At 39.9% G+C, this 14,616-nt stretch overlaps 1 protein-coding gene across 3 annotated transcripts in view; it reads left to right on the forward strand.

The window, feature by feature from the left end:
• RBM6 (RNA binding motif protein 6) overlaps window positions 1-14,616 on the forward strand; it is a 90,541-nt gene that overhangs the window by 28,332 nt on the left and 47,593 nt on the right. For all 3 annotated transcript variants that reach the window (XM_044451098.1, XM_044451097.1, XM_044451099.1), the window contains exon 6: window positions 5,249-5,322. In XM_044451098.1, the coding sequence (XP_044307033.1) occupies window positions 5,249-5,322 (74 nt within the window). The remainder of the gene's footprint in view (window positions 1-5,248; window positions 5,323-14,616) is intronic.

Here is a 14,616-nt window from a genome sequence, read left to right on the forward strand (position 1 = left end):
GGACTCTCCCGCAGATCTCAAGGGGTGGTTGGGCATATACGGACGTAAGTGCTCGTTCAGGTAGCCAGGACCCAAGCCGTTTAGGGCTTTATAGGTCATAACCAACACCTTGAATTGGGCCCGGGCTTCAATGGGAAGCCAGTGAAGCTGACGGAGGACTGGAGTCATGTGAGCATAACGCCCCGTCCCCGTCAGCAACCTGGCAGCTCTATTTTGCACCAATTGAAGTGTTCGGACCGTCTTCAGGGGAAGCCCCATGTAAAGTGCGTTACAGAAGTCTAGGCGGGAAGTCACCAGCGCGTGTGTCACCGTCGCCAGGCAGTCGTACTCCAGGTAGGGGCGCAGCTGATTAATCAGCCGAAGCTGAAGGAAGGCACTCCTCGCCACCGCCGTCACCTGAGCTTCCAGTGAAAGCTCTGGGTCGAGGAGTACTCCTAAGCTGCGGACCTTGTCCCTAAGAGGGAGTGCAACCCCATTCAGGACCAGGTTAAATCCACCCTCTCCGAAGCCCGATCCGTCAACCAACAGGACCTCCGTCTTGTCTGGATTGAGCTTCAGTTTATTGGCCCTCATCCAGCCCATTACCTCGGCCAAGCACTGGTTCAGCACAGCCACTGCCTCACCTGGATTTGTGGAAAACGAGAGGTAGAGCTGGGTATCATCAGCGTATTGATGATTCCGCAGCCCACACCTCCTGATGACCTCTCGCAGCGGTTTCATATAGATGTTAAATAGCAGAGGGGATAGAATGGAGCCCTGTGGTACTCCATGGCATAGCTGCCATGGTGCAGAGACATAGTCCCCCAGCACTACCTTCTGGAATCGACCGTTGAGATAGGAGCGGAACCATTGCAAAGCAGTGCCTCCAACCCCCAATCCCGCTAGCCTATCCAGAAGGATACCATGGCCGATGGTATCGAAAGCCGCCGAGAGGTCCAGAAGAATCAACAGGGACGCACTCCCCCTGTCCTTCTCCCTGCACAGGTCATTGTACAGGGTGACCAAGGCAGATTCAGTACTGTACCCGGGTCTGAAGCCGGACATCAGAGCCAACTTTGCCTCAGAATTGAGGCCTTGCCTTAGGAGCTGAACACTTATACTTTTGAGATAAAGAATAGAATTCTAGAAGAGGACATGAAGTGTTGTTTGTGTGTGCCCCCTCCCTCCCCAAGATTGGAGCCGACTTGCCACTTTGGTTGGAAAGATTAGGTATTGTAAGCCCAGGCCTCTTGACTGCAAGAATCCAGAGCAAGCTCCAAATTGAGTCCGAAGTAATTCCCCCCCACAGGCAGATCCGAACACCTCAAAGCTCCCAGCTTCGGAATTTCTGTGCTGCATGGGTCCACTCACAGGAATTTCTAGATATCAGGAATTAGCCCCAAACCAACCCGTCTCTGGACTCCTCAACAACAAAAACACATGATCCGTAGCCTTCAAAAATGCACAGCTGTTTTCATGTTAGGTTCTTAATAAAAGTTGAGAGAGATTAGGTAGAAGTAGTTCAAATTAGGTTGAATTCATGTACTAAGGTCAGACAGTGATCACTCAAAACCAGGAAGAATGCAAACAGGGAAGAGGAGATGTTTTTATCAGATATGTTCTTTAGAGATTATCATGGACTTTAAAAGCACAGGTATGGCTATACTAAGTTTTTTTTTTTTACTAAACTAACTGATAAGGGAGCTAGCTCATCTGTGAGGCCACTATCCCACCTGCCCTTCAAGGGTGAGGTTTCAATTTGAGTGACATCTCTACAAACTACTCCCCCTTCTTCTGTTAGGTTCCCACTGAAGGCTGCCAGCTTTCATCTCTGCAAGGTTGAGCTTGCAACTGTATCGGGGAGACAGTTCAACTCCTGTCTGTTTTTCCTTGGGAACTATGCCAGAGATAAGCTCACACTGGTCATGACATTTCACATAATGACTAGGCCCTACACCCTTCCATACTATTGCTCGTGCAATTCTGGCTATGAACTAGAAGGCCTACTCTGTTACTCATACTAAACCCTGACATGCCTCAAATAGACTATGATTCAGGTGGCCTCTTAGCTTGCAAAGTAAAATGCAAATGTCACTGATTTTGCCTTAATTACAACCCCTGTTGTAGGGCTTACTTCAGGAAGCTAAACAATTATGTCATTGGCCATATCTAGACTTATTGCTAAACTACAGTTTAGCAGGATTAGAATGAACTTCAATAAGCCTTGGGCTCCCATTCCTCCCCTTTCCCCACAGCCATGATAAGATATTAAGAATATTTTGCAAACTGCTGTAGCATCTTAAAAATAGGAAGCTGTATAAATATAGTCCAAAAGAGACAAATACACAAGTCAGAAATAAGAGCAGTGCTAGATTGGAGCAGAAGTCTATTTAGCCCAATCTTTTTGCATGGTGGCCTGCTGGGCATTTATGGGAAGCCCACATCAGGACATGAATGCAGTGACACCTTTCTGCTTGGTTCCCCAGTCACTGCCTCTGAATCTAGAGCTAATCTATGGCCAGTATGACTAGTAGTTATTGATAGCCTAATTCATGGGTCCTCAAACTACGGTCCGCGGGACGGATCTGGCCCACCATGGCCATTTGTCTGGCCCATGCCGCCACCTGTGCACACATAGGCCGCTGCCTTGCTGCATGGGCAGAAGGTGGTGGCTTGCTCACTCAGAGATGGTTTTGCACTCCTTGGGATATCTCTGAGCGAGTGGCTACCGCCGCCCGCCTCCCCCACCCGCACGTGCTTGCCGTTACCTTTCAGCGTGGGTGCGGAGGCGGTGGTTTGCTTGCTCGGAGATCTCTGAGTGAGTGAGCTGCCTCAGCGCACACTCTCAACGATGCCTTGGTGGCCCATGTGCCCAGCCCTCCCCCCCCACCGGCCCATCCTGGGTCGCCGCCAGCGCCTTTCAGCTGGCCCCCTATTGAAAAAGTTTGAGGACCCCTGTCCTAATTCTTCATGAATTTGTCTAATCACTTTTTTAAACCATTCCAGTGGTTAGCCTTCACTACATCTTGTGGTTGTGAATTCCATACCTTGACTAATTGCTATGTGAAAAAGTATTGTTTACTTGTCCTGGATCTTTCATCATTCACCTTCATGGAATGATCCCAGATTCTAGTATTATAAGAATCCCCCTATCTATACTCTCCACACCATGCACAATTTAATACACCCCTATCATACTGGTACTTGTGCCTAATAAAAATGTAAGATAATGCACACTAGGCTTCTTATTTATGCTTTATTCTTTAACTGCTAGAACTGAATGACTAGTTCGTGTCCAATTCACAAGACTTTCATTGTTACAGTGTTTTCTTTTGCAGTAAGTGTGGTACAATTTTATTTTAATTCAGGTGTTTAGCCAACCATGCTGGCTGGCTAAATATCATAGGATTGCACCAAAATAATCTATCCTTGATTGTAGCTCTGTTGCCTGTGCAACAGTGGCTGGGAGGAGGATGCAGAGGGGCAAGGACTACTTCTTACAAACAAGTTATGTCAGCATGGGGATTTTGTATACAGTTGGACTGATAAATACTTTGTAGTTTTGACTTCAATGTATGTTAATAACACTGTTGAATTGATTACAGCTCACTGTCCAGTTACATGGTGCTTTATTGTTCTGATATGGATATTGCATCTCCAGTAAACAAATTGGAGCAATCTGTTAGGCTGAAGTGCAACTTGGGGTGCTGCTGAAACTGGCATGATCTCTTTCCCCTGTAAACGCATAGCAGTATGTAGTCATGTTATTTCCCTCCTGTGCCAGCAGCAGCCAATAATTTAGAATAGGGATAGGGACCCAGAAATGTACATGACATCCCAGTATGAGTAAAGGTTGCTACAAATTATATATAAAGAGGGTGTCATTAGAGTACCGTTCTTGGTAGCATCCTCATGTTGGTAGTACCAGAAACAAGCAATTCTGTTCCGAAAGTTCAGGAGACTAAGGCATTGTAAACATGTTTGACAGAAATCACTACAGTGATTTAATGTTGCATGAAGGCAGGTACTGCTTGATGAACTCAGATAAACAATTAAATGTTAGCATGTTTCTTAAAGTTTCTGGTGTTTTAAAAGACCATGCAAACCTCAGTTGGACTCATCAGGGGTAACCACTACTTGGTGTTATAGTATTTGCTCTGAAAGGTCTTTTAATTTGTGATAGCTGCAATGCCAAAAAGTACAGAGTACGTGATTAATTTGTGATACTTCCAGTGCCAGTTCCATGTACCATAGAACAGATACATGGTGCTTATGGTTTGAAGATGGAGGCATCCGAGGAGTTAATCAACACACAGTGTTTCTTTTGGTTTTGTTATGAATTCTACCAATGCAAACCAGTTCTTGCAGTTTCAGCCATGGAAACTTTGCACACTGTTCCTTGCTTAAGTGATACATCTTCCCCTGAACAAACCTTGGTTTTAATTTAGATGATTATGAATCCTTGATAAATTTGAGGTAAGGACATTTTTATGTGCCCTGCTGACCTCCATTTCAGGCAGATGGGTCCATGCCTTCTTAAAATAGTTTTCTTTACTACTAAAGATTCTTAATGCAAAATGATTAGATAATCATTGCTTCAGGATAAGCTTATAAAAGACTTTCAGTGATTGTTTTCCATTATCCTGGACTACTTTTAAAGATAGGAATAATAGTGATTTAGGATAGTCATATTAATCCTTTTCTTTGTTTTGGAACTGCATAAGCTTCATTTATAAGCCAACATTCTAAAGGTTGAAAACTTTTGATGTTATTCTACACTTGGAATAAAGAAGCTTCCCAGGCTTGAATAATGTTGCAGTCCAAAAGTAATATACAACCAGATAAAACCCTTGGTTTCCTAATTCAATATGTATTTAAGTATTGCTGTTGAAAGCAGACTCTGCCTGGATGTTTTGAAATGGATACTGTGCTTCTTTAATATTTATTTCTGGAGTGGTCATCTCTTTAATTTTTATGAGAATGTGTCCATGACACCACTGGTCATTTTTGATGGAAGCCTTAATGATTTACATTATTGTATAGATTTAGAAGCAGTAAAGAATATTATAGGCTTGTGATAAAGTTCTACCAAAGCTTGAGTTTGAGTCCAGTTATAAAGAGAATCAAATATTGCTTTTATTTCATTCTGTGGGAAGCATAGGGTGGTGGTAGCTGGGTGTGTGCTGAGGGAAAGGGGGGATTTGGGTACCAAAAATATGGCTTTCTGGCACTAACGCAAATCCCGTCTGTATTTAAATGCTGTCCCCAGGTTACAACTATGGCTATATCTGCGTGGAGTTTTCCCTCTTGGAAGAGGCCATCGCCTGCATGGAAGCCAACCAGGTTGCTTTAAACTTCGGTCGAAAATGCTGCTAGAAGAATATTTTTGTGGGGCGGGTGGACGCCTAGTAACTCTTTTAAAACGAAGGTTCAAAGGAAGGCTTTATTCCAAAATGCATAACATGGCAGCTAATATGCTGATACATTCCAGAATCTGGAGAGGTTTAATGTTTCACTGAAAGAGCTCTTTTTCCCCCCTGACCAGTCTTGCCCATTCAAGTTGTGCATGCTTTGCAGGCTTGATGGATTCAAAGTGTAGTAGTTAAGAAAAGCGTTCCCAGTTCTGCTGGTTGTCCTTGTGAGTTTGTGTATATGGTGGATTTCAAGTGACAGGAGCTGAGCTGCTAATCTCAGATGTTTCACTTTCTTCCCCTGTACTTCTTCTAAGCAAAATGGTGATATCTTTGAATACACATCCCTACCTTATGTTTCCATGGGCTAAGCACTTCTATGCAACTCTGAATGAAAAATCCTGTTTGCATGCCTCATTTGTCCATGTGCTTTTATCTGGTGGCTATGTACGGGGCTTTGTCGTCTGTTTCCTTTGTATTCATGTTGCCCTTATGCAAGTTGGAGCTGCATAGAAAAGGTCTGGCCTGTTATGAATGCACCTGGTTAATCTGAATGTCTTCAAATTTTCTTAGAATACAGAGTTGCTCATATTAACTATAAACAATAATATGAGCTAGATTTTTATTGGGTTTTATAGGTAAAAATGATTAATTTTGACACATACTTGAGATTCCAAATTTTATGTAAGCTTCCTGGTTTCCATACTATAGAAACTACCAAAATTCTTGACTGTTTTGCATGAACAATTCATGTATGTTATCAGACAATCTTTCATATCCAATTTAAGCTCTTACTTACAGTTTTTGGTTATTCTTGAAGTAGCAAATATTTTTGTCTAAATTAATGGGATTAACAGCAACACATGAATGGATTTCTGCAATGGGACTTGGCCAGGGGGCATGCAGAGGTAATTGGAAATCAGTGATTGGCAATGGCTGTTAGTTCATTGGTGGATGACCAGTGATATATACAAACCAGGACAGCCAGAAACACTGTGCCATTTAGAAGTCCTAATAAACAGATTAATAATGTAAGATATACCCAGTGATTTGAGAGATGAAATGAAGGTTTTTCTCCGCAAATCTAACATCTTCAAATGTCTATCAGATACATAGTTATTCATTTTAATTGTGGCTGGGCTAAGATACAGCATATCAGCCTTTTGAAACTTGCGCTTGTTTGCTGACGAACAGCCCAGTCTTATGTAATGTCAGCAAAATGAGATTCAGTGTTTCAGACTCAGGTAATTACTGAAAACTAGTTTTACTATTTGTTTTTCTCTTCCTTGGGGACTCCTAACTGTCTTCTATGCAGGCACAGATCAAACCAATATCAGCTTAGTTTCAGCATTAATCTTTAATTCATTTGCTGTTTTGGAATATTAATTCTAAACACATCTACATAAATGTTATTGTGCAAGGTTTGAAAAGGGCCCAGCCCCTTTTAAAAATCAACTTAGCCACCAGGAGAGGAAACAAAAAATATATAAGCAGTACAGTGCTGCAATAATATGACACTTTGTATTCAACTCAACCTGACTAATATGTTCTGTAGATTCTCAAAATCATGACTGAATTTCAGACCTTGATTTGAAATAGAAACACAAGAATACCTGATTTCATAGTTGCTGTTCCACTGGTTGGTCTGGAGCTTAACCCATAGCTGTAGCTAGGTTTCCCCATGTAATTTTTCATTTATTTCAATAACCCATTACACTGAGAAGCTTGAAAAGCAAATACAAAGCAATATTTATGATTCTCTTTAAAGAGTTACGATCCAAAATGATGGAATAGGTTTCCTTCAGCTGGAAACCTGCCCAGGAAGGAAGGTCTTGGAACAATTCCAAAAGAAGCTCGGGCTTAGAAAATAGTAAAGTCTTCTGCTCTGCAACATCTCTGATAAAGGAGCAGTAGAACTTTAACTTTTCCACACTGCTTTTAAGTGTTAGATAACACACAACTGGTGCCATGGTATCTGTTTTCCTTGTCTGCCAACCATTGCAAGCCCTCTGGTTGTAGTGTAAATGTCAAGAACGAGATACTGTTCAGTTTTCGTTCAGTCTGCCAAACATGAAACATGCTAATTAGACTGACCATCTGTAACCTGGAGACAATTTCTCTGTCTTTTCATCTTCATTTATGCTTTAGCCTTTATTTCCAGTGACCTGACAGCCACCTACAAGTTTCCTCACAGTTCTACAGTTTGTGCTTTGGTGCTTTAAGAGTGCCAAATTATCAAAACACAGGCTTTTTAAAATGAGGCTCAGGTGATTGAAATTGTGCTTCAAAACTGGCAATTAATTTTAACTCAATTCTAAAAAGAAGCTATGGTTTACTGAAGAAACACTATTAAACTCTGGGAGAATAGTTCAAGGAAATATTTTTGTTAAATAGTATTTTTGTTAAATTTAAATTTTTATACCAGTATGGCCTTTACTAGACATTACAGAAGTAATATATACTGAACTATTAGTTTATATCAGTCAGGTAGTTTGGTTTAGTTACTTATTGAGTAAGTAACTGTTTTACTCAGCTCTTGTGCTAGTATGCTAAGTCCTGCTACATCTGTATCTTTTCCAGCAAGTAATAGCCTTTAAGCCCATTCGCACATGACAACTTGTGGGTTTCTGAACCTCAAACTGTTGGGTGACAGCAAGCAAGTTTCCTCTAGCATGTTCCTCACATCTGCTTCCTGTACACAATCTCTGATTGCCCTCTTCATAGGTTGTGAGTGTGACATCTGAACCTGGACAATCAGCATTTTTTCAGGGTCAAACAATCCAGATTTAACTTAATTTGTTGTTCAGTTAACATGTGAACTGGATTGTTAAGAGAGGTGAGGAAAAAACGGGCACCAGTTTTACTGTCAAGCATGGGGGCATTTTGCTGTACCCCTTGCTTTCATGTGGACCAACATTCAATGTTAGAATGTTTTAGATGTTTGCAAACTCAGATACACCAGGTCCAGCTTCAGTCTGTTCAGTGACTTTAGTGTGTTTCTCTGTGTGCTTTAGCTATCATGGGAGATTCGTTTTTTTGATTTATTGTTAAAAACCCAGCCACCCACCAACTACCCTCCTTTTTTAAGGAAATATGGTTAACGTTTCATCTTCTGAAAGTTCAGACTGATGTAGCTAACCAGTTACTGTTTTGTTTTCATTTTGCAAAATGCCCCATTGTGTTTTAGAAGCACCATTCATGCACTTCTCCAGAACATTTAGATGTACAAGTGACGGATTTATCCGTGTATCTGGTTACATTGGCAAAGTCATCAGTACAATAGGGTCTACTGATTAATTATGAAATTCCACAGAATTATTGTTACCGTTCTCAGTATAGGAAATAATTTGAAAACCTAGGGTCTTGTTTTGCACTGCAGCATCACCTTTCAATGAATGATTGAGAACTGAACAAGGCAAACTATCATTGATGTCGCTGTGTTAATATTATAATGTGTCTTCTCTATTGGATTCACTGAACACTCACTGTGTGCTGCTTGTAAGGTTTTGGTACCATTTGTTGCTGTCTGTAGCCTGCTATCAGTTGTCTGTCATTTGGGTTTTGAGATAATGTTTCCCTTTTAGTATGGTTGCTGATGACCTTTCAGGAAAACACTATCTCTTTGCCTTGTTATCAGGGAGAGGTACAGAGTGTAATCTGAAGTTGATGTATCTTGCTTGAATCACCTTTGTACAGTAAACTGAATTCTTGTCCTCCACTGAAATGATTTCACCTTTATTGGGACAAATCCTCTCTTTTTGCCTCAAATAATTTTGAAAAGAAACTAATAAATCTACCCTTGCTTCTTAATAGGATATTGGCATTCTGGAGTTCCCATTTTTTTCTGAAAGTATTTGCTTATCTCATAAGAGTTCATCTATTTTTAGCTTAGCTTCCTGCATGGGATCTAGGGAACAACCTGCACGAAATTGTAAGATATCAGCTAGCTGTTCATGTGCTTTCATTCAAATAATTGGATGGAAGTAGTAAAGTGAAAATGCTAACTAGGTATTCCATCGTTTTGTCTATCTTTATTCATAAGTTGGATACAGAATGCATGGCTTAAAGGACTTGACCCTTGAAACTTTATTGTTACCTTGATGTCACAGAGGTTAAAATACTTCCAGCAACAGTTTGTTTCTGTTTTAAATATCCAATTTCTGTCACTTATCTGATAGCTTGTGAAGGACATTCGTAACAGGTGATGCTATATATGGTGTCAGGGGATATGTTGTTGATGTTGTTGCCAGAGTAGATGAAGAGGTAGACCTGTTAAAGAGAGTGTTCCATTGTTTATTTCTTTGGTCCAAATTCAGTGATTCACTTTTAGATACAGCCTTTTTAACGAGACGGATATACATGCAAATAAATCCTGTTGAGTAGAAAATTCAACTCATCACAGCAGTAAGAAAAGGCAGGCCCTCCTATGTTTGGAAAATTACCATGTTCCAGATCTAGCATATCAGAAGCTTTTAGGAAGAATGTATTGAGAAATGTAAATGATGGTGTCTCATATTTCTTGTGAGGTTTGCTTAGTCTGTCATTCCATTGAAAGCATTAAAAATGGGCATGGGTCATATTTCTTTGATAGAGTGCATTACTGTCCATAACTCAACTATGTGGTATTAGCCATTCATGAGATGAAGGGAAGAGAGGTCCTGTAGGATGAAGGGCAGATTAAATGAGTCTCCCAACTCTTCTGTGGATTTTCTTTTCTACTTACATATATATTTATATTTTTCTCACCAAGAGCGCACTTTTTTTGAGGACTCTGTGTGGTACCTATGAAATTCCTGTTGTCAAGTTGCTTCTGCAGTTGAATTGGTTGCATAAGTGGTTATGTTTTTTGTACACTTCTGTTTTTAAGTACTGTGGTGCATGTGGTCGTTATGGAAAATTTGCACATTGTTTTCCCTTTTTATTAAAATGTATTTAAAAATGTTAAACTGACTTATTTGTGTTAGATGTGGCAGAGAGCACTTTGTAATTCTAAATACTTTCTTAAAATGTGTGATATAATACTAATTGTGCTACTTACTGAGGGAAACTTGTGTGCAGAGTTGTAGGGATCAGCTTTTGCAACTCTGTGGAAAGGATCTTTGTGTTTTGTAAGGCGAACAATAAGTTTTTTATATAGAGATGGAGAATTTCAGATGCCTAGTCACTTAGTCTTTGGCTGGCACCTAAAAAATATTTCTGCAGCATATAGTTGGAATACATTCACTTGGCATCAATTTTCTGATTGCACCTGTAGAAATGCACCCCGTCACTATATCTTTAAGTTGTATATGCAGTGCTGGAGACTAACATGTTACTAAGTATGAGTTCTACAAATGTCCTTACCCTGTTGGGTGGCAGCATTCTTTAAGGGCGCTACAGTCATCTAGATTTGTTCTTTCCCATTTACATTGAAATGATTTTTACTGTAATAAATATTTAGGCTGTGTTTTGAGGAGGTTTGTTCTTTTAATTCAGAGGGCATGAAATATTCTCTCTTAACATAGCACTACTTGAATTTCTTACGCATTTTTAAAGAAATATTTGTTATGTGGTTTTGTTATCTGTACAGGAAACTAATAACATTTCTTTATTGCCATCCCATGGTCTAGAAGGGTGAAATGCTTTGCATTTTGTCCATCAGGAGGAAGATTTCTCAAAGAAAGACTTGGGTTTTCTTACATATCTTGGTCTGCTTTGCCTTGTTTGGCAGACAGTGAAAGCGGGAATAATAAAAGAAGAAAGCAAAGATTGATAAAGTTCTTGTTGAGAGTCACCCAATTCTGAAATAAGTTTATTGGCTGAGTAAGTTACCAGCAGCAGATGCCTTGTGATAAGATAAATGAAAATGCACTGGATTATTTTGGTGGAATAGAAAATACTTGATTTCTGAGTGCTAAAAGCACCTCCTATTTGACTTGTAATGAGCATTGTTGTAGCTTCCTAACGGTGTCAATCTGTTGTTTGTCACTCCTACCTGTTTGATTTTGTTCACTTATCTGCCTCAGTTCTAATTAGGCAGCCAATTAAGATGTTTCTATCTGTTTCTGGATTCAGTCCTAGTTTATTGTATTTCATAAAGCCCTTCAGGGCTCAAAACCAGGATATTTTTGCAACATTTTTCTCAAGTATGACCTTGCCCTATTGTTAAAATCAGCAAGAAAGGCCCTTCCTTTTCTGTGTCCCATTGCTGTCATTTGTACAGCAGGTAGGCACGAGTGGGAGGGCCTTCTTTCTCGCAGTTTTTAGATTGTAGGATGCCTCCCTGTGGAAAGGGAGTCCGGTTCTCTCACTTCTTTTGGTTAGGCATGCAACTCAGACTGTTTGGTTCCAAGGAAGCTTTCCATTTTTTGACTGCGGTTCCGTATTGCATTTCTTGCTCTCTTGAATTGACTTATTGAGACTTACTGTTTTACAACTGTATTTTGACTTTGGTTAGCTTCTTTGACTATAACTTTGAGGTGAAAACAAAGTTTTCAAACAAAGTTTGATTTATTGTCAAATAAATACAAATGCCAGTAGTGCTAAATGCCTGAGAAGTGAGCATGGTTCAAATCAGACGTCATTAAAAGATAATTCTACCTCCCAGTTGCCTTTTAGTTTCATTTGGAATGTATAAATATTTTAGTGATCATACCTTTTCATTTCCTCTGTCTTCTCTAATGACTTCCTATTATTTCTTCTGCAGTATTTCATTAAAGCAGTAATGGGGTACCTATGGCTTTCCAGATATTGTTAGACTACAGGTCTCATAGTTGCTGACCATTGGCCATGCTGACTGGGGCTGATGGTAGTTGGACACCCACAACATCTGGAGGGCCACAGGTACTTTACCTTTGTCTTAAAGTATTATTCCTTTTCAATATACAATCATACTGTGAGACTGCACAAAAAAGACCACCTTTCATATGCTCTTCTTGCACTTAAGACAAACTTTTTACTGTTGTGACATTTGGAAGTGTTACCCACCCATTATTCTAAAAGACTTATGTTACTTTTATAGGTAATAATATAACCACGCTATTGCAAGCTAGTTTTTAGGCCACAAACACAGCAAAGGTAAGAGGTGAGAAGAAAGCGCAAAAGCATTAATTTCCAAAGCATATCAGGAGGACAAAAGTAAACCTCAATTTAGCACTTTTACCTAGTGGCTAAAAAACAGTAAGTTTGAAACCTCAGATTAAGTTTAGATCCCCTTTGGCAATATTTGTCTGGATGATTACTTCTCCAGATGATTATTTCTCTTTTCTCTTGATATGAAGTCTCTCTTACAGTGAGGTGTTATCCATATGTACTCAGACATAAGTCGATTTCAATTGAAGTTACTCCCTGGTAAGGGCATATTGGAGTTCACTACTATAGCCAAATTTGACATCTTGCATAGCAGGCAGAAATGTTAGTAGCAATATTGTTTTATGGATTCCATTATAGATTATTCTTTATTTTGAGCAGCTTTAATGGTAGCTTTTTCTTTAAATAGGTTCTTCAGTAGGACTGCAAAAGCTAAGTAATAGTAAAATCACTATGAGTGAATGTTGGGTATAGGCTAGATGTTCTATCTGCTTACTGTCTTATTTGAAAATGTTAGCTTCATCTGCCAGCTTAAAAACAAGGAAAAGGTTGAGGTGTTTCTGTAGTATGAAATGTCATGCTAGAAAACATGGGTCCTACCGCAAAATTTTCTTCACTTCAGAAAGAAATCATATTTTTGGGTCATATGTTGTACCATTTTAATGCATGGGTTCTGGTGATTATGATGCTCCAAGTTGTAGAGTTCTGCTGTAGATCAGATCTTGATTGGGGGGGCGGGGTCAGTTTTTTCAGGAAGCAAGACAGAAGGAGATCAGTACCATGGAAAACTTCAGGTAGGGCTGAAGGTTAAACTGACTTGGTCTCTTAAAGGGGCTTGATATATTCTAACAATTTCAGTCTGTGATGATGTGGAAGTAGCTGGAACATGCTAGTGCCTCTGTGGCCCAAATTGTCAAAGTCTGAAGATGGTAATGCAGCCTCCTCTGGATGTCAGGGAGAGACTCCTGGGGTCTTTTTGGTGAACTGGGTTCTAGCAGGTGGACACATCATGATGTTTTAGCACTGGTGAGTTTTTTTGCTAGTCCATAAACTTTGAAGCCTTTTGTAAGTTTGGGGATCCTCTGTAGGTATGAGCTCCTGGTGTATGACATGCACACTGGGGTTACATACGATAACTATTAAGTAATCATCCTCTACCACACATATAAATTGTGATCCCTTAGATCGTTCCCTGCATCTTTTGCTTGTAAAGAAAGGGGTAGAACTATGTGTGGAGCTTTCATGATAGCTTGTTTATTTTATTTATTATTACATTTCTGTACCATCCAATAGCAGAAACCCTCTGGGCTGTTCACAAAAAAGTAATAAAACAAGAGAAACCACTCTCACCATCTAATATTAAACACTGTACATGAGTGTTATGTCTTCCTAGCTCTAGAAATCACTCTAGCCTAGTCACGCTTGAAGGTTAGGCAGGTTAGCGAGACCATCGATCTACCCTTGAGACAGAGACTGTAGTTGTGATCAAGGACCTTTGCGTTCACCAAAGATGCCTTTGGGGCATTACACACACAAGTTGGAGCACATTTACATATATAAAACATGAGGTACCATCTGACTCCAGATCAAAAAGTGTCCTGTATGGGAAATGAAAGCAGGTCTGTTAATAAATCTTGTAAAAGGAAGGATTGGTATAGTGAAGAGATGCCAGTTCTTTAATAGTTTTATTTTGTGTAGACAAGCTTGGTGTGGTGATTCAGAAGAGTCCCTTGATACCCATTACTGTGGCTTGCTGTAATGGCATTATAAGAATTGTGTCAGATTTCACATGCTCTTGTTTTGCATCATAATTCAGAAGATGTGACACAGGTATTTCTGTATCCTGGAACCTTATGTAAAGCTGTTCTGTACTGTTAGTGCTAGTAAAGAAGATATTTAGAGTAACTGCAAAGGTCATGCAACTGAGTTTCAACTGATTGTGTGTGGTTGGGTTTCTCCAAATTACTGTGTATTCTAAGTGTTTGATAGACTGTTTGGAATTTGGAAGATGTATTTCTGTTAAAAGCTCAATCTAATGGTGATATGTATGCTGAAGGGATAATGAGTGAAAGAAAGGAGAGACTCAGTGATTTCTCTTATGTCCCTTTAATATGGTCAATTTGTTATTGGGCTATGACCACTCCAGTGGATGCTGGAT

The sequence above is a fragment of the Varanus komodoensis genome, unplaced genomic scaffold (assembly GCF_004798865.1).
Source record: "Varanus komodoensis strain SLA01 unplaced genomic scaffold, ASM479886v1 scaffold6_2, whole genome shotgun sequence".
Classification (NCBI taxonomy): domain Eukaryota; kingdom Metazoa; phylum Chordata; class Lepidosauria; order Squamata; family Varanidae; genus Varanus; species Varanus komodoensis.